The sequence below is a fragment of the Diabrotica undecimpunctata genome, chromosome 7 (genome assembly GCF_040954645.1).
Source record: "Diabrotica undecimpunctata isolate CICGRU chromosome 7, icDiaUnde3, whole genome shotgun sequence".
Lineage (NCBI taxonomy): Eukaryota > Metazoa > Arthropoda > Insecta > Coleoptera > Chrysomelidae > Diabrotica > Diabrotica undecimpunctata.
Genome location: NC_092809.1, coordinates 60986739 through 61011351, shown reverse-complemented (window position 1 = coordinate 61011351; position 24613 = coordinate 60986739). Strand labels below are relative to the sequence as shown.

The following is a 24613-nucleotide window of genomic DNA, read 5'->3' as shown; positions in this document are numbered from 1 at the left end:
CCTATAATTTCTAAATATATGAACTATAGATGTCAGGTAATTATAAAGAGCTAATAATTTTTAGATATGAAAAAATAATATTAATCATATTGTAGGTTGACTTGATAGATATGCAAACAGAGCCCGATGGTCCATATAACTTTATTTTAAACTACCAGGATTATTTGACTAAATTTTTGTTTTCGAGACCATTGAAAAACAAAACAGCATTTGAAGTGGCTGACCACTTGGTTGATATTTTTTGTCTAGTAAGTGCTCCATATATCTTGCAAAGTGATAACGGCCGTGACTTTGTCAACTTGGGTAAACGATAATAATAATACAAAATGGTCCGAAGGGTTGAGATTTATACAGTCCAAGAAAAATAGATCTTTTCATAGAGGAATTGGTAGGAGACCTTATGAGGCCATGTTTGACAGCAGAAAAACAAATGGTTTAGAAGATGCAGATCTTCGAAAGATGTCCTTGATAAACTACAAAATGAATAAGACTTGGAAGAATTAATAAATAGCAAGGAAAACGAACATGATGATGATTAACTTAATTAAATAATAGGGACTAATGCTTTGATTCGACTGCCGGATGTTGATAGATGTCGATTAACTCTAAGAAATGTATTAGCCATTGTTTCTGAAGTTAATAATGATGGGTTATGACAAACTCAGTACTGAGAATGGACCACTAGATAGATTATTTCCCAGTTAGCTTTTATAGCCATTATTTTTATTTACATTTTTTAAATAAAATTAGAAGTTTCGCTTTGTGGGTATTTGTATTGCCCAACGCGAAAAATCGTCGTGTGTTTCCGACGGTCTTCGTAGTTTCGCATTGTGGGTCTTCACATTATATTCACAACGTGTTCTGTGCATGTCAAATATACCCGAAACGCGATATGAGAAATAAACGAAATTCACATCGGGTATAAAATTCGGTCAATGGCCGAATTCGGTTATTGAGTACAACATATATAACGATGAAAAAGTCGCTCGGTAATAAGATATTTTCGTCTAATGCCGAAATAATTACTGCTATAGTGGTATAAGACATTATGAACTTGTAATATCATTGGAATTAATATATTGCGACCAGAGAAAATATTGAACAATAAAGGTTTTTAAATATTTTGTTTATATGGGATTAGGCCACAATTGATTCTAATGAAAATTACATTTTAACTAGTTTATTAAACGTTATTAGGTTATTAAAACAGTTTCAGAAGCTTAATAAAGGATTTTGTTTAAAAAAAACTGAATATTTTTTTTGTTAGGTCATATAGTTATCTAATTATCCTCGTTATAAATGTCAGTAGCATGACATTCATCTTATGGGATGAAATTTTGAGTATGTTAGTTGATGAAATAAAAATATATACAAACGATGATAATTTTTAAATTGATTTGCAATATATTATGAGCCTAACACTTTACAAAACATATGGAGCGTGAGTGAGTGTGAAAATACAGAGTGGGGTTTTTAAATTCGGTTAAAAAAGCTTAGCTGTTAACATTTATTTTAAACATATTGAAAATCCAACGCAAATAAAATCTGGATCTGGAAATAAGAAAAAAGAATTTATCATAGACTATAAATCACAATCATTACAAACCATCATTAAAGCTATAGCTGTTTCTACGTAATAAGGGAGACCAGTGTACAGTGGACATAGAGGCACAGCGCCACAGTGGTCACCATAAAATATCTGTTAAATGGAATGAATTACTACTATGGCCACCAATAGGGAAAGGCAAAAATAAGTATAAGTGTCGGAGTTTACAATACGACCTATTAGGTAAAGCAGGTTTCCGATAAAAAGCCCAACCTCAAATTTGTGATTCTCAAGCAAATCTCCAAAGTTTGTCGAATTTCTGGCGGATGAGATTATTTTCTTTATGTAATTGATTGTTGCATGTATTAATATTCTACTGTTCCACAAAAATATAAAGAATAACCTTTTTTAATATGTATACTAACAGTTAAAACATAGTTGCACTTTGCGGCACAGTGGTCATTTTAAAAAGGGCGATGGGTGACCACCCCTATCAGAAAATTCCAGTGTTTTATATAAACTGCTTTAGAAAAATATGGCGAGAAACAGAAAGAGGAAAAACGGAATTTGGTTTTACCAGCGAAGAAACTATGCTTGCAGCATTGCGAACTAGTTTCGATGGAAGATGATCAACTAAACGTTCTGCAATGCTGTTTTCTATTGCAAAAACAACATTGACTAGATATGTAAAAAAATACAAAGAAAAACAAATAGCTTGGGATATAATTACAATTAAATCGGTTCCTACGGTCAGATAATACTATCCGGAGATTTTTTTCTGACGAGGAGGAAAGCTTGTTAGTTGATTATTTGAAAAAATCTTGTCGACTTCATCATGGACTTCCACCACGAATAAAGCGCTAATTAGCGTATGTTTTTGCTGAAGCCAATAATAAAAAAATGCCTCAAAATTGGCGAAAGAGATTAATGTGATGGGGAAGATTTTTTTGCGAGGTTTTTAAAACGACACAAAGATATTTCATTGCGTACTCCGGAGGCTACATCCTAAGCACGTGTCATGGGTTTTAATAAGGTTGTTGTCAACGCATTCTATGATAATCTAATACATACTTTCAGCAAACATGTAATTGGTCCTCATCAGGTGTTTTAATGTTGATGAAACGGGGGTATCTACTGTTCAGACCCCTGGAAAGGACAAATAACGTCAGTAGAACGTGGAGAATTGCTGTTGCGTGAATGCTTGTGGAAATGCAATCCCGACTTTGATGATTTTTTCCAGGGTTAATTTTAAGGCACGCATGATTCACGATGTTCCTCCTGGGACAGTAGGAACTGCAGCAGTTTCAGGATGGATGAATATAAAAATATTTTATACTTGGTTGTAACACTAGCTGGAACAAAACCGTCCAAGGGAGCTCCAATATTATTAATAATGAACAATCTTAAAGCGCATATAACATATGCAAGTACATTACTGGTTAAAAATGACGGAATGATTCTTTTAACTCTCCCTCCTCATTCTAGTCACCGACTACAACCTCTTGACAGAACTATTTATGGTCCAATAAAAAAATATTACAATGAGGCATGCCATCACTGGCTGCTTTCCAATCCTGAGAAGAGGATTTCCATATATTCTTCTTGTAGTGCCTATCCGTTTCGGATGTTGGTGACCATCATGGCAATCTGTATTTTGCAAACTTCTACTTTTCCTTGTAGAATTAATTGCAGCAACCCATATCTTTCGCTGTTCCTCATGATGTGATCGAGGTATTCGATTTTGGCTGTTTTTTATTGTGGTTAAAACAAATTGCTCAAATATTTGGACAGACATATAACAAGTTCTCAGCGTAAAAAACATTTTATCAGGTTTTTCGACAACAGGCATATTTCCGGTTAAAAGAAACATTTTTCAAGATTCTGATTTCATTGCAGCAGAAGTGACATATCTTTCTTCAGTTATTCCTCTATAAGAGCCCATATTTTTTTAAGTCCAAGGCAAGCCAGTATTTGCACCTTACTTAATTTGAGTATGTCGCTTTTTGGCTTACTGGCTGAATTTGACCGATTGCATGAGTTATACTGGCTTTGAGAGCCGTTGTAGTTTGTGGTTTAGGCGCATAGACTTGCTACTTCAGAAAACTCCACAAGAAAGATCTGTCGAAAGTACCTGGCTAACGTCGTTCTCAAACAAATATGCTTAGCTTAAAATCCATACCAAACACTAACTTTTTCGCCATGCATTGGAAGCTCTTGGGTCGTATCTGGATTGGTATCCCAAATTCGACAATTCTGTATGTTTCTTCATCGCTGAAGATGATTTTTTTTGGAAAAATTGGGGTCAGTATCTAATTGCTCCCATTCAGCTAATACACGTTCTTGTATATGGTCGTTTATCTTGAGAGTTATTGAATTTTGTCCGGGTGCAGGCGCAAGTCCCGACGCAAAATTCTGTGAAAGACTGAGTTTTTGTGAGCGGCGTGAAATTTAATGTGGTTGATTGTTTACTGAACCAGCGGACATTTATCCACCACACTGCGAACAGTCCTCTCGGTAGGACGATTATGACGACCGTAAAATGCGAGAAGAGCGCGGAATTTTCTAGAACAGATCATCCATTTTGATCAAATGATTTTATCATTTGCACGTGTTGTTGTACGCTATATCCATCCAGCAACTTGGCGTAACAGACTGAACAAATGGCAGCTAATATGACAGATGTAGCTTTAACAATATGGCCGCTACAAACTGTCAAAGTTCGAAAGTGTTTATTAGAAAGGACTGTTAAGGATGTACTGGAGCAGCTCTCATTCATATGTCGCAATTTTATTTTAAATATATTCAACATATTAGTAAGTACTTCTGTAAAACAAGACTCTTAAGTATAAAAATAATAATGTGACGATATATTTTTATCTATAGATCTTACTATAAAAAACTGTACCGTGTGAACCTACCCCATAGGATTCCCAGGAATATCAGTTAGTAGTTGCCAAACAAGTAGGTGAGAAGCTCCGTCCTTAGGTTCATCGTCTTCTGTAAATGTGGATATTAATATAGTATTAGGCTTAATACCATATCGTGAAATTGGTGATGTTTACATGAAAGAGAAAAGTCTTGTGGTGCCGGTTCTTTAAACAAAACAACTTGATCCAAATAAAATAATAATATTAGTAAGTTAATAATTAACAGTTGTTTTTGGCGTTTGGTCCTGCGGTATGTAATTTACTGATAATCTGTTAATATACTTTTCCAACGAGCAGTACAAATTACGGAGCCAAAACTAAATCCTATTTGACTTTTTTTATCACAAATAACTAAATTTCAAGCTTAAATTATTTTTTTTTTAGGTTTCCTCTAGTTCTAATCACCGTAATTTTACAAGTTGGAATGTTAGAGAGATGATTTTAATGTGATTCTGTGAAATATTTATAATTATTAAATTACTGCAACCACCAGTTCACACTCCGTTAATAGAATATCATCAGCAATAAAGTGATCAATACAATGTCCAGTCACACGAGGACGCATATTCTATTACCTGAATAAAATTACATCCGTATATCTCACATATATAGAAATCAAGACTGTGGCGTGTTGACGCAGATATCCTCCAAAATATTATAAGATAGCCACCAAATTCGAGAAATGTTAAATCTCTTTCTGTCCCTTCGTTAGACATGATTGCATCTATCGAAAGATTTAAATCCAACTCTTGCTTCACCATGGAATACAATCTTCTTACAATAATAACACACTTACAGTTTAAGATTTCTAAAAAATCGGCATGAATAAAAGTTGAACAAGAACTGTCGGATGAAATAAAAATAAAAAGTAGAGTGAGACAAGGCTGTATACTCTCGCCCTTACTCTTTAACTTATATTCAGAGGAAATATTTAAGGAAACCTTAATGGAGACAACAGAAGATATTATTGTTAATGGTATTACCGTGAACAATACATATGCCGACGATCCTTAGTACTGGCCAATTGCGAAATGAACAAAATAAAACAAACCTGTGATTAGAATGAAATAAAATGTAAGGTTAAGAAAACTAAATATATGATAGTTAGCAAACAAAACTATATACAGGATGACGGTATAAAAATCGGAGATGCCGTACTGAACAGAGTAGAGAGACTCGTGTATCTCGGCAGTAATATCAATGAGAGCTGAGATACAAAAGTAGAAATTAAAAGCTGAAGAACGAAACCGAGCTCCATTGGTAAAAATGAGAAACGTATTTTGCAACCACGATCTTAGTATTGACCTTCGTGTTCTAATGATTGCTATATATTTCCAGTGCTACTGTATGGAGTAAAAGCGTGGACTCTAAGGCTATGCTTAAAAACGCTTGGAAGCTTTTGGGATGTAGTTATAAAGACGACTACTAAGAATAAGCTGGGTTGACAGAGTTAGAAATAAGAAGGTCCATACACAGCTGGGCAAAACAACACAACTGTTCAATATAATAAAAAGACGCAAGCTGGAATACTTTGGTCACATTATGAGACGCCCTGAAAACATAAACTTATCACTTAGGAAAATATCCAAGGTAAACGTGGTCCTGGTAGAGAAAGAACATCATATCTGAAAAATCTAAGACAATGGTATGAAAAATCGATTACATCATTATTTAGAGCGGCTGTCAATAAAGGCACAATAGCGAATAGAAGAAGAACAAATCGTAATCTGAACTTTGTCTGGCAAGTAATGGCGTTTTTGCAGTGTCTTTGTACTTAGGTTCTATTTAAAGATTTGTAAACATATTACAAAATATTGAACCACTAATAACGTCTTTTTTAACACATTATTATTAGTCGCCCTGTATCTAAGAATGGATTTTCTAAAATCGAGCTTAACGTTAATTTTTTATTAAGCCCTCTTCTCTATTCGGATTGCCGAATATAGGCCTCTCGTAATTCTCGCCATTCATCTGTTGTTTGTAAGACGTTTCCACATTGGTTCTGCAGTTCTTTTAATATCGTCACTCCAGCACATTTACGGTCTTCCTCGTGGTCTTTTGGCTTCATAAGGCGGCCAATTCCCGATTTCTTTATTCCATTGATCATCCTCAAGACGTTCGTTATGTCCAGCCCATTTCCATTTCAGTTTAGCTGCCTGTTCGACAGCATCTTTTACTTTTGTTCTATTGCGAATGTCTTCACTGGTTTTATGATCTTTGAGTGAGATACCCAGCATCTGTCGTTCCATAGCCCTCCGAGTTTTTCTGATCTTGTCCATGTTTATTTTAGTGACTGTCCAGGTTTGAGCTCCCAGGTAGGATACAGGAATTAAACACTTTGGTTCGCAGTCTTTGAGGTATATTTTTATTTTTAAGTACGTATGAGAGTCTTCCGAATGCTGCCCATCTCATTTTTACACGTCTGCTTATTTCGGTAGTCTGATTTTCTTTGCTTACCTTGACAATTTGACCCAGATATGTATATTCATCTACGTGTTCTATCTCTGTGCCTTGGATATTTAGGTTTGTCATTTTTGTTTGACATTAGTTTAGTTTTGCTAAAATTTATTTCCAGTCCTTTTTTTAGGGATTCTGTGCGTAGCTCCTCAATCATCGTATTCAGTGTAGTCCACGTGGCGGATATTAGTAGTACATCATCTGCGTATCTAAGATGGTTCAAGTATCGTCCGTTAATAGGGATTCCCCATTTTCCCAGTCTATTGACTTAAAGATATCTTCTAGGGCAGCCGTAAATAATTTTGGAGATATTGTGTCACCTTGCCTTATGTCTCGGTTGATTTTTACTGGTCTTGTTTTGATTCCATTACCCAACGTAATACACGTTAACGTTATTATATGTGTATTATTACTTATTTTGTTTCCAAGGATACACGATTTAACGTGTTTTCTTTTTTCTACTGCAGTTACCTGCAGATCCTTCCTCTTATGATATTTTCTGCGATAATTTTTTGGTACGCCAAAATATTTTTGTCATTTTAAGTTATTAATATGCATTTTATGATAAACATAAAGTCTCATTCATGTCAAATCATTGCAACTCTAATAAAGGAGACTTTTTTAATGCATATCATGAGGTTCCAGGTATTTTTGAACAGCATGGCAATGTCGCAATGAAGTGTAGTTGGTTGGCAACATTGTTTACAGTGATTCAGTTCAAGTTCTGCCGGTTTTACTAATACACAATTGCTTTATCTTCGCGAAGACAGCAGTTTTTTAACAATTTTTGTGTTTAAAGGTTTTTGAGTTTTCAATATTAATTTATAGGAAGAGCAAGTAAATATTTGTGTCAAGTAACTGGATAAAACTTTTAAAGAAGTTTTCAATTGGTACAAGGGAGGTTTTAGCATCATCACTGAGCAAGAGACATGGGTTTATGGAACAATATAAAAATAAAGGTCCAACCGTTTTAATGGAAATCAAAAACCTCTCCCACATCCCAAAACGCACTGCAGGTCAATGTCAAAGTAATGCCTACTGTTTTTTAGAGTGGAAGAATATGGTGTACTACGAATTCGTTCCACGAGTTCTTCTCTCACTGGTTATTAATTTTGAGTATTATGAGGTGATTAAAATAATGTACACGAATATCTCTGTTTATGTAGAGGCAGACCTCAAACCAGATGGACTGATGATTTCAGCGAATGGCTGGTCACGAATGGATGCAAGAACTAACGAACAGAAATGAATGGACTTACCTAGGGAGGGAGGCTTACATTCGACGATGGGTGTAATAGCTGATGATGATAATCTATAAAACAGCACTTATACACTGAACAACTTGAATGAACTTTGACCACCATGACCACGGATTAGTTTACAACTTCGTTATTTATTTTTGAAAGAGATTTTTGAAAATGATCAGACATGGCCTGTGTTATATTATATTCCTAACTTAAGGGATATGGTAGATGACAAAGGTTTATTTCGATTAAAACATTAAAGAAAAAATTTTAGAAGATCTAAACAGCCTTTAAGAACAGTTCCCAGAAACCTTTAAACAGTGGAAATAACCTTGGGAGTATACTATATATATTACAATAAGAATTCCTTAATCTATGTAATAATACGTTTTAGTCAAGGAATCTTTTAATCAACCCTCATTTTAAGGGTTGGTATTTTCCCTGAAAGTTTTTAGCAATAAGGATCGGAAACTATGGCACCAAGACAGCCCCAGCTTAAAGCATTATGTTTTCGCTTTTACAATTTTAAATTGCTATTAATATGAAAGTTATTTAAAACGTGTGTTTATTAAAAATATTTATTTCATTGTTTTTCTTTTATAAATTACTTATTTGAAAAAAGTCTATTTTTAAAAAGTGATCGCAGCAAGTATGTGTTTGTTCCAAATAAAACTTTTCTATTTTATGGAAACAGAGAGTGATATATATATACAGAGTGTTAGTAAATTACATGTGCTATGATAATTGTTTAGTAAAATAGAAATTAGTAACAAATATTTATGTTATGAAGTGATGATTCTATATAAATGAATACTTATCTTAGTGACGACTCATATGGTAAATAAAATATGTTTAATTAAATTAAATTATCATTAAATTGTAAAAAATATAAAGATATCCGCCAATACTTTTCGTGAAGGATAAATACCGATTTGGAAACTATGTATCGACATGACATTTATTTTACACGTATCATTAGAGTTTTGTCAATTCTACAGCTGAATTTACAAAATTCAAATTCTACGGAGTACTAAAAAATACGAAGTAAATATTATTATGGTTGACTCAAATGTTAACTCAAAAGTTGATGCCGAAAGCATCCAAAATATAACTGGAAAGTATGGAATTGGCGAATGTAATGAAAGGGAAATTGGACAGATACAGTTCTGTCAAGAAAAGGAAAGCATTATAGCGACTACTTGGTTCCAGCCACCTAAAATACAATTGTATATTGTATACCTTGAAATTAGCTGATTAAGAAGGCAAGATATTCAGACATTTAATTGATTACATCATCATTAATAGAAGATTCAGAAACAGTGTTATATCTGCAAAAACATATCCGAGTGTAGACGCAGTAACTAACCATAATCTGATTTATGCTAAATTCAACTTTAAACTAAACTAAAAAGAATGAAAGCTCTGATCAACCAGAAGAATCATAATAATCGACTTTTATGAAACCCCGTAATAGCAGATAATTTTCTTAACAAAATAGGAAAGCTCTAGACCCTGACAAACTACTGAACTGAATCCTATTATAGGCCATATTGCTGAATATAAAGAGGAACTACTGAAAACTAGTTGATGAAACTTTTATGAAGCTCAGCAAGGACCGAAAAAGGTCCAGAGAATGAACACGAGCGTCACAGCGATAAAAAAGTTTACGGTACTATTACCGTCTAGAATGCTAAAAAATGACACATTTTCAACATTTTTTTGCATTTTATATATGGCAATTAGACTTCTTTTATATTATTGTACAACTGTTGAAGATTACAAGAAAAAATTCCTCTGTGTTTTTTTTTCTATTTTTCATCTATTTTAAAGATGGCGCCAAAAACTTTTCGTCAAGAAATTACTGATCCATGGCGGACAGTTAATCTGACTGGAACGACAAATCTGAAATATAAAATTCGAGAAGGGTTTTAAAAATGTATCCTCACGTGATAGTTTACCAGAAAAATTGAAAATTCTTAAAAAAAAAACAAAATGGCGGACTTGTGAAAAAACTGTTCAAACGTCGACCTTTTCTCAGTCACAAAAATTTTATTATAATTTTTTTTTGGATGGCAATGATTACTACACTTCGAGAAAATATTCGAACGAAAAAAACAAACAGTAATACAGAAGGGAATGGCACAAGACGTCGTAGACCTAATAGAAATACAAATCTAGAAACATGGAAAAATACACTGGAAGAACTGGAAAAGAATAAAACCAGCAAACCGATGACTACAAGAGTCTTGTCTAATAATATTGAAGGTGGAGCAACAACATGACAGCTGCCATTTGCATAAGAACATCTTGCGAGACTCTAGTGGTAGAATAGTAAGTGATATTAAGGAATGCTGTACCGAATGGGAAAAGTATATAAAAATATTATTTAAAGACGATCGAAGAACCACAAATTAACATGTAACAGAAACAAGGGCCTACCGATTTTAGTGTTAAAAGAGCAATGGAGCATCGACCAAGCAAAACGAACAAAGGGTCCTAGATTTGACGAGATCTACAAAATTGTTACAATTATTAGATAATGAAAGTGTTGTAAAAATAATTGACTGACGTCGTATTAATAGTATTTTTTCGAGCATTTGTTTATATTGTAAATGTCTTACAATAAATTTGAATCGTTCACATTTAAAAGAAAAAAATGTTTTATAAGAACTGTAGGAAGAAATGTAGGAAATATAAAATTAGATGGTTAATTAATTAAAGCAGAAAAAATGAAATGTATATTGTTGTAAGTATAAAAACAATCAATTGGCACAACTCAACACAATTAGTAGTGCAAATGAGTGATCACTTACCTTGTGGCCCTTCGAGCCGGATTTGAACCAGCGGCCTATGGATGTGTTTATTTAGGAAATATAAAATTAACTGATTAATTAATTAAAGCATTAATACAATACTAAAAATGAAATGTATATTGTTCATTGGTTCGTGCAACGATATTTACAATAAAAAGTAAGTGGTCGCTCTTTGGCGCTAATAATTGTGCCAATTTTATATTTACTTCCATATACATTTAATTTTTTACTACTCTAATTAATCAACCCGCTAATTTTATATTTCTTACATAAATATTGATCCATAGGCTCAAAGAACCACAAGAACAAAGCTCATAGTCTACAAATATCTTGTGCAAACAATTGCTACTAGCTTAATTCTAATGTCTAATCATATATTTTTTCCATCAAATCTGGCTTGTAACGATGAACATGACTATCAACAGAAAATTAAATATGCATCTGAACTCAAAACCAAAATTTTTATATTCTGAATACTTTTAAGAAACATTTACCTACATAAAAGTTAATGTCCCAGTTTTTATATAACAATTAAATGCCTCCCAAAGTAAATTAAATTAGTGAACCTTCACCACGTCCCAAATACTCCAATTCTCCAAACAGTTATTACCAGATGTTAAAATTTGTCGACTGCATTGAAATAATATCCTATTCTATAAACCATACTAATATTTTAGATGCTTAAATCTATAAAACAGTAATACAGTCAAAAGTCAACAATATTGTGCAGTTTTTCGTCATATGCAAATTGTTTACAATGTTTAAACAAAATACAAAATTATATGTATTAAATAAAAATTCAGAGAAAACAGTTTTGTCTGGCATACAAAATTGTTTGAAAAATATTACATTAGTACAGTTATTAGTTTTAATCCTTATTTATGTTTATTGATTAGATAAAAGAATGATCCAGAGTTTTCTTGCAACACTGAAATAATTATGTTTCATTTGAAGAATATTGTTACGATGGCATTGCTAGGCCACTTATAGAAAATACTCGACTATGCAGATTTGGAGATTTGCGGAAAATGTTGAGAATTCCATGGACTGCCAGGGTCACCAATGAGGAAGTGCTGAGAAGGATGGGTCGAGACAAAAAATTGTTGAGAACGATAAAAGTACGCAAGACTGCATACCTTGGACACATACTAGAAAGATTCGAGACTGGACAAACATGACTGTAGACGAATTATTCCACGTTGCAAAAGACAGAGAAGCTTTTAAAAATGTGGTCGCCAACCTCCGTTAATGGGGACGGCATAGGAAGAAGAAGAATGCAGATTTCGTCGAAGGTTCGAGATTCCAAGTAACGGCGCTCAACAAAAATGTTCTGACACCATGAGGGGTCTAGACACCTGGCAAACGACTTGTTACGCTGAGAGACTTCAATGGAATTCCATAACAACGGGACAAATATATATATATAAATATATATATATATATATATATATATACAGGGTGGTCCTTAAGTAATTGTACAAAAAGAAACAGTAGATTCTACACTTCAAAATATTACGATTTAAGCCAAATTGCTTTAATAAAATGTTAATATTAAGGAAGATACGGGGTGAATTTTATTTTTTGCTATAACTTTCAAATTTGTCAACATTTATGTATAAAAATTTACAACTGGGTACTTTTAAATATGAGAAATTATAATTTGATGCACACTTTGATGTAACTGATAGAGGGCGCCACATATGCCACATATGTGGTATAAATTTGCACTTAACTTTTTTGCTCTTTAAGTTACCTGTATTTGGGATGAAAAATATTAAAGATACATTATTTTAACAAAAAAAGGTATACCTGTGTATAACTTCAAAACTCGGCAATTTTTGAGATAATCGCATTTTACAAATCAGCTGCATAATTTTGATTTAAGGCAATTACTCCAGGCAACGAAGAAAAAATAGACAAAAACATTAATACTTCTGAATTTTGGTATAAAATACCTTTATCTACAGTTAATAGTTAACGAAATATTAAATAAAATAAATATATCACCAGGATGGTCAATAATAAGATTTGACAAAATAACAGAATAATAGGATTTTACATCAAACATTTTACGTTTTATGTTAAAGTCATAATCAAAACATTTTGTTTACAAACCAAATTAAGAAATAGTTAAACGAAATAACATACATTTGTGTCAAAGTAAGTGTTCGATATTTCCACCATTTTCTTTAATTTATTTGTCAATATATTCCATAAAAGACCGTCTCATATTAAATAGCATCATTGGTTCTAAAGAAACTGCTGCAGTATTTATATCTTCCCATAGCCGGTTACAAATTTTTATGGGATTCTTATAAACACGTTGTTTTAATGCGCCTCATATACCAAAATCAAGCGGATTAAATTCTGGGCTACGTGGTGGCTATAATGTAGAATGGATGAATATATTCTTTTGGATACATATCCAAATCTTATGGTATATTATCGAACTATATCTTATTTGTCGCAGAGGTTAAATAATGTATTAAGCTGTGATGTATCTCGTTCATTGGTTACTTATATACACACTGAAAAACCTATCGATGACATTACTTATTTATATGATTATGTTACAGCTTACGAGTAACTATAATTACATCTCGAACAAATGGATTATTATGATTTAATAACGAACTAATATTATGCTGAGCTAAATTGCCTGAGTGTTTACTATATTTATAAAAATATCGGTTATTAGGCCAACGATGATGTTTTTGTAAAAATGCTGAATCTTTAGGTTAGATTTGTAGCAAAAGTTTTCCTTTTCAGATTTTTTATGAATTAAATAATTATATCAATATCTCACTACATTACCAGGGAATATGACTACCACGACCAATCCAACGTTCAGAAAAGTTGTATTTAAGTATGTTCTAACTGCTTTCTCTCTAGAATGTGGTGGTGTACTATCTTGCATAAACCACATATTTTGGGTTTTGAGCATTTTACAATAGAAAAAAATTAATACAACGCCATTATAAAAACTTCAGAAGAGATAGAAAAGGGAAATTGTAAACATGATGACGACCAACGTCTGAATACGGACACGGACCTAAAGAAGAAGATGAAGAATCTTTTTTCCAGTAAGTTATTTAGCACCCATAACAAAGCATCTGAGTTCTTTTAATAATAATAAACTATGAATTATGCTTATCTACAGGTATTCAGTGCTTTACCGCACAAATATCAAACTAAGAATTATTATGCAGCTGACTTATAAAATGCGATTATCTCGAAAACGGTTAAATTTTTAGATTACTAACAAGTATACCTTTTCTTTGTAAAAATAAAGTATCTTTAATATTTTTTAACACAAATAGAACTAACTTAAAAATCAAAAAAGTTAAGCGCAAATTTATGCCACACATGTGGCATATGTGGCGCCCTCTATTAGTTACATGAAAGTATGTATAAAATTATAATTTATCCTACTCAAGAGCATCCAACTGTAAATTTTTGTCTAAAAATATTCATAAACGTAAAAGTTATAGCGAAAAATAAAATTTTAAATTTCTACTTTAACGCCCTGTATCTTTCTTAATATCAACATTTTATTAAGGCAAGTTGGCGTAAATCGTAATATTCTAAAGTGCAGAATCTACTGTTTCTGTTTGTACAATTACTTAAGGACCACCCTGTATATAAAGAGAAATTAAATTGTAGAAGAATAAGTGTTAGAAAACTGTAAATCAATTAAATAAACATTACACTGGTGTCAAAAGTGTAAAATGTTTAAATAAATTTTTTGACAAATGGCTACGTGAATAAGTGATTTAAAAGTAACGGATTTACGACGTGAATTGGAAGATAGAGAACTAAATTCTGTTGAGAAAGGGGCTGATTTGGTCCAACCAGTAAAGGACGCCCTGCAAGAAGATGGTCATGATCCAGAAACGTACGTGTTTGAGGACAGGAACGCTGCTGTGATTTCGTCGATTAAATCATGAGAAAACAAAGATTATGGTAATATCACATCGTTGGAAAGCAAAGTTTCTTGTTCAAAAGTTTCTAACAAAATTTATTTTTTGGAAAGCAAAGTTGTTAACGAGATTTCTTTGGAAACCAAAATTAAATTAAAATAAACATTAGAATATAAAAAAAAATGAAATGAAATAAATAAATGTGGTTTTATCGCAGAATGCTCAGAATATCATGGACACATTACGAATCGAACAGTATTAAATGCCATAAATAGAGAGTTAGAGTTAGAACTTATAACAACGATTAAGAAAATAAAGACCTCGTGCGTAGACCACATAGTGAGAAATGACAAATATAACCTACTACGATTAATAATTTAAGGGAAGATAGAGGGCCGAAGAAGAGTAGGCAGAAGAACCATGTCAGGGCTTCGAAATATCAGAACTTGGACGACCATGAACGTTCAACAATTACTAAAAGTGACACAGAATAGAGAACATTTGTAGTGATCGCGATCACATCAGTCTTTTCTTTTATATTATATTACCATATAAATTTATAATTCTTCCAATGTCATCATTTCTGACATAGTCTAGCCTTGAAATTCTGGCGCTTCGTCTGCAGTACTCTATATATAGGGATAACAATATGTCTGTATCTTTCTTTCGAAATTCCCATATTTCTGACGCATATGTAATAATATGCTTTCAACAACGGTATTGTAAATAGGCTTTTTTGTTTTATTTGTTACTTTATGACTCTAGAGGATTGAATTTATCCATTTTTCATATTCCTCAAAATTGCTTAAGCTCGAGTCGTCAGTATCAGCAGCTATTAGTACTTCATCGTCCACCAACGGGAGGGAGTATATTGTGTCGTGTAATTACCCACTGTTATTCACATTTACCCACATTTATGTGGCCAAATGTGCTAAATTAAGAAACTGGAATATAAAATCAAAAAAAGTTTTTATAAAAATAAAAGAATGTTTTAGCAAAAATTATAAGAATATTTACACCATTTATTATTGTTTCAATGAAACTTCTTTTAAACTGTTCAAGGGATCAAATTTCTTCCCATATTGTATATACCAGACAAATATATATTTTAATGTATTAATTTAACAATAACTGAAAAGAAAAACATTGTTATTAATACAACTCAATTAGTAACTCACCGGAACACTGTTATTATAAGACAGGTTACACCAATTATCGTTTACTATCATCTTCGTTATACAAATGTTAAAAAACTACCTTCTATTCCCAGGAATCCTATCAAATTTAAACGAATCACTTGACTTAAAGCGCATGCAAACATCTCAAGCTAGCATTACAGACAAATAATACGAAACTTACCGATTCTAAAGTCGACGTAACCTTCACCACCAGAAATAACGAGCATCGCTGTGGGACTTTTTAATGTATTTCCTACTGAAGATACTGAAGCGGACATTGCTTCGGATGGCGTGGACGCTGCACTCATTCCTACACATAAAGTTAAATATACGAAGGGCTAATTTAAAAAAATCACGGTTTTAAAACTAGTTTAAGGCCAGAAAATAAACACATCTTTTAATAGCTTTGACTATCGAGATTAAAATAATATTTTCCTTACCTCCACTTCCAGGTACAGCCACAAAGAACTTTACATTGTCTCTGTGTCCGTGAAAACTTAGTTGCGCATGTGCCATGGTACAGAACGGCGGTGCATTTCCGGGTATTGGTCTAAATCTAACGTTCATTTGACCGGGTAATGAACTGGTTCTTGGAATGAGGGCGGCTGGATTACCATCAGATAACGGTACAGAAATTATTACTCCATTACTCGTGCCGATCCACAGCCGATTCGATGAAATAAGAAGACTAGTTATTCGAACTAAAGAAAATCCTAATTTACCCGTACCTAAAAAATACAAAAGGTGCGTCAAAATAAGAAAATCGGTTATTAACTCCAGCATTTCATTTTTCTAGTCCTTAAAATTTTTGTTAGTGCTGTACCAAGGTGACTATATCTATCTTGTAGACTGTTTTTTATTGCGTCTAAGTACGCCGTACTTAAGTCCCCATGTCATTAATTTCTTCTGTGTGTGATTATGTTAAGATTACGTAATATTTCCCATGAAACCAACTGCGTATAACAAACGCAACTACACGTTCTTTCTTTAAGCACCCATTAAGAATGTCCACATTAACCCTTAGTTTTAAATTAGTCTGGCAATAGGATATATAAAAATAAGCGCCGAGTTTTGAGGCATTATTAGGTTCGTTGTTGCGATGGCTGGTGACGTTAAATAATTAGTTTTTTTTTTAAATACGGTTGTGTGATCGAGAACTCACATCGGTAAGTCTGGTTTATTCTTGTGTTTAAATCATAAAATGCACAAAGATTTTCGTATCTTTCTAGAATTCTTCTCCTGGCACTGGCATTCAGTAGCCGTGCTCATCAATGTAGTTTCAATGCCCAGCTAAAGAGCCGTCCTTGTAAACTATGTTATCAAATTCCACACTACCGTTTCGTTCCTGAGGATTAACAGAAGACGGGACTTCTGAAGTCTTACCTGCTTTTTTCCCTTAACATATGGTCTACAGAGTTTAACTACTTTCAAAAGTGAGTACGTAAATATTGTATTTAGATAATTTATATTAAGAGTACATATGATTAAATTCTGTTATTTCAATTATTAGGAAAAAACGAATTTTTTTGACAATATTCAAATATATATAATTAAATTTCGTTGCTATTTCGAAATTATTACGAAAAAATGATTTTTTTTAATATTAAAAGTATATGTGTTATTTTTAATGAGTAATATGACAGGAACCAAAAAGCTTTTTTTTGTTTAACAAATTGTGGTCCGTAGCCCTTTATTTATTATTCCTGAAATTTTAAGTAATAATTAATTTCCACTTTTGAATAATGGACCGCAATTTATTTAGATATTATGTTATTGTTGCCTGTCTTTGTTTTATTTATTATTTTTATTTTTTATTATTTTGAAATCTCGTATTAAGATTTATTGGCGTCCATATTTTGCAGTTTAGCTGTATTCAGAATTTCTTGGCTTCTTAGGTCAATCTATTATCTATCTGTTATCAGTATCCTTACCCACCCTAATGACGGTGCCGATTCTGAGCAACGAGAAGATCGTAACATTCCTGTGTACGATTGGCAAATTACCACCTGTTCTTCTCTTTAACCATCTTGAGCTTATTTTTCGTAACAGTTTTTCATTCTAATTAGTTTAAGATCTCTCTACAGTCTCTTCCTGTTCTACTTTGGATAGTATATGGTACCGTTGTTTAGTGACCAATTTCAAATTGCTTTTTGTGCTTATTGTCATTAGTCTTACATCCTTTTTAACATGTTGCTAACACACAACAGTGTAAACACCATAGGGGTAGGACTCACAGAACCTACATACTTCCATTGTGGAGACAGACTCCCTGCATTCCTGGACTTAGCAATTCTACAAAACGTGGGTCAACAACACGAAATACACTCACTGAACGAGGGTGAATCAAATCACAACCCAATTGTATTGACCCTGGAAGCAGTAGAAACATACTGTTTAAAAACCTACAAGAAAAACGGACAAGTTGGCCAAACTACAAAAGAATAGTAAGCGAAACTATCGGAGCAATAACAACTATAGACACAAAACAAGAACTAGAGGAATGTATTCTAAACCTAGAAAAAACGATACAAAATGCTATCAAGGCCAGCACCACAGAAGAAGAAACAAAAAAAATTTGGGGAAGATTAAGAGAAATCAGCAAAAAGCTAAAAGAACTAATAAAGAAAAAAAAACAGAAAAAGAAGAAGGTCCAACAGAACAAGAAACCAAGAGGACAAAAGAATTGCTAATCAGCTAAATAGAGAAGTAAAAAAAATTAGAAGAACATCGAAACAAAAATTGGGAAAACTATATCTGCGTTCTGGAAGCTATCTAAAATACTAAGAAAAGATAAAAAACCGATTCCACCCTTACATGGAGAAAATGGAATTGTGTACGCAGAAGAAGACGAAGCCTAAGTTATGACAAACACGCTAGAAAAAGGATGTAGGAAAAATTATCATCCCGATGAAGATCTCGACTTTACAGAAGAAGTGGAAAGAAGATGCAGGGCAATAAAAAGAAGAAGGGGCAACATACATATTACCCATACCTCCCATGAAGAAGTCAGACAGTTGATCAAGCGTACTAACGCCAAAAAAGTTCCAGGACCAAACCATATTACGAATAGAGCTCTGAAGAATCTGCCAGCAAAAGCAGTAGTAGACATAACAAATTTAATTAAGCACGTCCTAAGATTAAGACATTTTCCTGGTAGATGGAAGGAAGTTTACGTAATAATGATCGAAAAACCAGGGAAAAATGTCATATTTCCACAGAATTATCGGGCCAATAAGCTTATTACCAGCAATAAGCAAAATTGCAGAGTGAGTCATACTAGCTAGACTAAAACAAGAATCAGAAGAAAAAGGAACAATACCTGAAGCACAGTTCGGATTCAGACCCAGACACTCATGTGAACTTCAGGTACTGCGTCTAACAGAAATATATCATAAAAGGTTTCAATGAAAAGAAATATACAGCAGCCGCCTTTCTAGATGTGAGTAAAGCATTCAACAGAGTCTGGCACGGAGGCCTGCTGTATAAAATGAACCAATATGGTTATAGTGAGGCGATGACATGTCTTTTCTCGTCATTCCAAGCCGACAGAAGGTTCAAAATTCGGATAGGGTCAACCCTGTCCGGAGCTGGAGCCATGGAGGCTGGTGTGCCACAGGGAGTGGTGTTCACCATATACACAGCAGACACCCAAACCGAACCCAAATCGTTGCTAAGTCTATCCGCAGACGATACAGCGATAGCTGTTAGCAGTACCAACCCAGATCTAGCAACAAGACACCTATAAAGGGCACTTAACGAACTACAAGATTGGTGTATACAGTGAAAAATAGCTGTCAATCCTGACAAAACACAGGCCGTCATATACCAAAAAAGAAGAGGCGGGCCAAATGGGTTTCTATACCTATTCGATACGCAAACCGAATGGTCAAATCAAGCCAAATACCTCGGCGTAACGTTGGACAAAAAGCTTACCTTCACAGAACACGTGAAACAAACGGTCCAGAAAGCTAAAATAATTAGAATCAACTCTCATCATTAATAGGTCGGAAGTGTAAACTAAGATTTAAAACAAAGATTAGGATGGCAGCAAACTGTATAATTTTACCAACACTAATATACGCCTCGGCCGCATGAATACACACTTGCAAATCTAACAGAAACAAAATACAAATAGTCCAGAACTATATGATCAGAGAGGCTCTCAATATACCTAAGTACGTTCCATTAAGGTACGTATTTAGGGACTCATAACAAAAGAGAATCCTGAGAACAATGGACGAAAAAGCACAAATGATTTTCAACGATCTCAGGAACCACCCTAGTAGACTATTAAGAGAGTTGACAGACTATGACGAAAACCAAACGGCAGTACATAGGAGGCCCAGACAGCAGCTAGCTGGATATGGAGAAGACCCAGAAGAACAATGAATAAATGATAGCCATGCAATAGTCGAATAAACGCAGTAACAGAACACCCAAAAAAATACCCTATCCATATATTTTATTTCTTTTATTCAGTTATTTTTATTTTTAATACTTATAACCTTCTGTTACAGCAGCCATGCAGCCCAACACAATATAAAAAAAGTAGAGTGAATGTTGATCAGCAGCACAGGCAGAAAAGCTGTTCAGCTAAAAGGCCCTTCAGATAGGTCAAAATGACCAAGTTCGCGGAACTTGAGCATCGAGATCACGTACCGACAAACGTAGGCTTGATGGCCAGACCCTTCGGGTGCTCAGCCGACGAGGAGAACAAAAATTATTTTACTAATTCGGCGGCCGAGTGACTCGCTGTCCGGAAAACACATTTTGGGACACAAGTCCAAAGTCATGTAAAAGTTAAGTTCAGTCATTCATAGGGAGAAAAGTTTTTCTAATTACCCATAAAATCAGGTGGCTTAACCATATAAAGTAAAACAGAAGATGTCTAATTACTCAGGGCATCTAAAGTAACTTTCAGTGCAAAGCCTCCTCGTTCGTTATGTCCTGCGATGGAAGGGGTGGTTGATTATAGCTTGGGGGTCAGATAGGTACCACTCCATTACGAAGTGTGATCGGTTTGATCTTCGGACATGTGGGTTCTAGTGTTCCATTGGAACACACATGTCACTCGGAGCTGGGGTTTTATAAAAACTGTTGTGTGTGTGTGTGTGTGTGTGTGTGTGTGTGTGTGTGTGTGTGTGTGTGTCGTTTTCAAAAATTGGTTCATTTTACATTTTATAGACATACTCCAAAGTTTGTTTTTAGGAATAGCAAATGTCTTCTACCTAATATTGTTTTTTTTAATTCTTATTGTCATTTAATAACTTAAAAACTTACCTAACATTTTACTAACATAAGGTTCAATGTCTACATCCTGTAGATGTTGGTATGTATGCGCATGATAAAGTCTTAGAGTGGAATCCAATCGAATCGACACCCAAACACCTTCACCTAGCCATGCCATTTGCCTGACCTAAAATTTTATGTTTTAACAATTAGTAAGGTTTTTTTTAACAATTAGATAGTCAACTGTTTGCAGTTGCAACGGGAATACAAAACACTATATAAAGGTACGGTTTCCTAAGAGGTTCCGTTAAGTAGTCTGTTTTCGGTTTCTACTCTCGGTCACGTTTAGTCGCATTTAAATTTCGACGGAAACCGAAATTATATTCAGTATAATATCCTGTTCGATCGATACTACAGTTGCCATCACAAAAAAAATTGGTAGATAATCTTTATCAATTACTATTATATGTAGATAAATGTAAAGGATCAGCAGTCGCCAATCACCACTAGCACTTAAGTAGCCTCAAGGACAAGTCCATCGTAGGCTTCGAAAACGGTTGCTAAACGTTCTACCTGATTGAACATTTTTATTGTCAGCGTATCTTCACTTTTGAGACTGCTGGCGATCAATAACAACGAACATGATTTTAGGAAAATAAAAAAGTAATCATGAAAACTTACCGGACTTTCTCGCCTTGGATGTGCTTCCAACGTGTGGATAATCTGCATATCATGAGGTTGCAACACGTGTATTTTATTTCTATATCCGCACCAAATTTTGTCTCCTACCACAGCCAATTGACGTACAGATTGGTGTGGAAGACCAATGTGTACTAAATGATATTGCGACAAGTCCCACTCACCTTCTGAATCTCTTCTAAAAACAGCGACTTGACCACAAGCCAATGCCACTACTACTCTTCCGTTTAGATGGCTAAAAATACAATATGATTATAGGTTTACAGTATAGGTTCTAAAATAAATTAGGTAGGTAAAAAATAAAAAAATTAATCTTCTTCTTAACATGCCATACACCAAAGTGCGTAGGCGACTATCTCATTACTAGAATTCTGTTCTTGGCGGCGTGACACAGCTCGCCTGTATTGTGTATTCCTGTCCATTCTTTAATATTTCTTAACCAGGATAATTGTTTGCGGCCGGCTCCTCTCCTACCTTCGATCTTCCCTTGTAGGATTAACTGAGGTATTTCATATTTTGCTCCTCTCAATATGTGCCCAAGGTAACCAATCTTGCGTTTTTTAATTAATTTAAAGAGTTCTCTTTCCACGCCGGCTCTCTTAAGGACGTCATCGTTTCGAACTCTATCCACCCAAGGTATGCGCATCATTCTTCTTAATGACCACATTTCAAATGCTTCAAGTTTGTTGATAGATGTTTTTTTCAAAGTCCACGTTTCCATGCCATAAAGCAAGATGGACCATATGTAGCACTTGACCATTCTGTAGCGTATTTCGAAATGTAGGTTTTGATTACATAGAAGCGGTCTGAATTTCACAAAAGCTTGTCTTGCCAAAAAATTAATAGTATTATCAATATGTATATAAAAATTGGTCTTGGGTACTTTACATGTACACATTTCTTCATCAAACTTTTGTTTTTATTTTTGTCTTCATCATATTATTTTAACAGTAGAAGAGGGGAAAAGTATAACCTTATTAATTCTAGCAAGGAGAAGAATATATAAGAGAAAAATATTAATACTTACACTATGGATATAACAGCGTCTTTCATTTTAACAGTGTGCAGACACTGAGCCCAATTCGCTACCGCAGAATGAATATAAATATTACCTTCTTCGTCACCCATCCACATGGTAGCCAATACACTGGACATGACCTCTTGATTTTGAGGTTCCTCATTTTGAGTACTATCACTTTCTGTTGACTGAGTATTTTTTGAGCTGGTTTCAGCATTAGAACCTTCACCGCCGCTATTGTTATCACAAGACGCATTAGTTTCATCTAAATTATCTTTACTATTATTATCACAATTAACGTTTTCTTGTTTGGCATATTTATCCCTCCTATTTACAACTGATTCGTCTTTGTCGACATATATAATTTTACCAAGCTGAAATGAAAGCGAATTTAAATTAAATAACATATTTAATATAAATTATATATGTAAAGTAGATGTTAACTCACCAACGCCATTTCCGTCTGTTCTTCTTGACATCTAGAGTTTATTATTCCTGGTTTTGGTTTATTATTAGACTGTCTATGAGCTGGACTATCAAACACATCTTGACTAGAAGTATCTTCAGTGCTTTTATTATTGCTACCATTTCCGGTCTCTCCTTTTTCCTTTTCGTTCACGTCAGATGATTCATTATCTTTTGAATTGCTCTTACTTATATTAACCTCACTACACTCGCATTCGATCTTGGGTAGATTATCTTCGTAATCGCTCGGACTAGCACCTGGAACGCTGGCAATGCACAGAACATGACCTGAACATACTCCGAAGCTGTTAAGAAGTTCGGCCGGATTATTGGCGTCGATTACGGTAACTAGACTAGCGGATTGAGTTTGGGAATTGGTACCTATGATTTGAGTGGTAGTGCATATCCAAACGTAAGATGAGAGTCTAGTTTCTAATAGAGCACCGTCTTTACCATAGTTGAGTTCCTGATCGAGGGTTTCCATTTCGTTTTGAGGCTTTGGCGAGGGAGATTTTGGCTCATCGGAATAAAAAACACTGCCTCCAACCTGAAATTAGATCATACAACTAAAAACTGAACTTTAATTCATAGACTGAGAGATGTCGTTACAACCCCAAGTAAAATCAAGTTTTATTAGCACCTACTCATATTTGGAACATAAGGGGACTACTGCAAACAGATAGATTAGCAATTATAAATAAAGAGCGCCACGAGGAACAATTCTTACATTCGAAGCGAGACGTAGCGACATCGTAGAAATTGCCAGGCATTGAAGCGGACAATATAAATACATATAAATTAAATGGTAGAGTTAGTCTAAGAAATAAATTTGTAGCGTTAAGTAATAAATATCATTAATTGCTTTTAGGTACTGTTAAAGGACTGTAAAATAAATCATTAAAATATGTACCATAATGTTGGAAGATTTAGCCGTGATATTCTGATATGGGCAAGACTCATGAAGATTACGTTACATAACTCAAGTACAGAAAATCATAATCACAACGGAGTTGCCGTACTGATTAAAAACAATATTAATGATTATGTCTACTGCAATTATTCAAGTTTATGCTCACACATCTACAGCAAAAGAAGAAGAGATCTTCAACCTAATGGA

General features: G+C 34.0%; 1 protein-coding gene across 3 annotated transcripts in view; it reads right to left on the bottom strand.

Moving 5' to 3' along the window:
- syd (JNK-interacting protein syd) overlaps positions 1-24613 on the bottom strand; it is a 141439-nt gene that overhangs the window by 20416 nt on the left and 96410 nt on the right. For 2 of the 3 annotated variants that reach the window (XM_072537416.1, XM_072537417.1), the window contains 6 exons: positions 23480-24043; positions 23041-23405; positions 21996-22248; positions 21366-21501; positions 16526-16813; positions 16267-16395 (listed from right to left, as the gene is read on the bottom strand). In XM_072537416.1, coding sequence (XP_072393517.1) covers positions 16267-16395; positions 16526-16813; positions 21366-21501; positions 21996-22248; positions 23041-23405; positions 23480-24043 — 1735 coding nt within the window. Of the gene's footprint in view, positions 1-4464; positions 4544-16266; positions 16396-16525; positions 16814-21365; positions 21502-21995; positions 22249-23040; positions 23406-23479; positions 24044-24613 lie in introns of all 3 variants that reach the window. The other variant, XM_072537418.1, reaches the window with a different exon arrangement.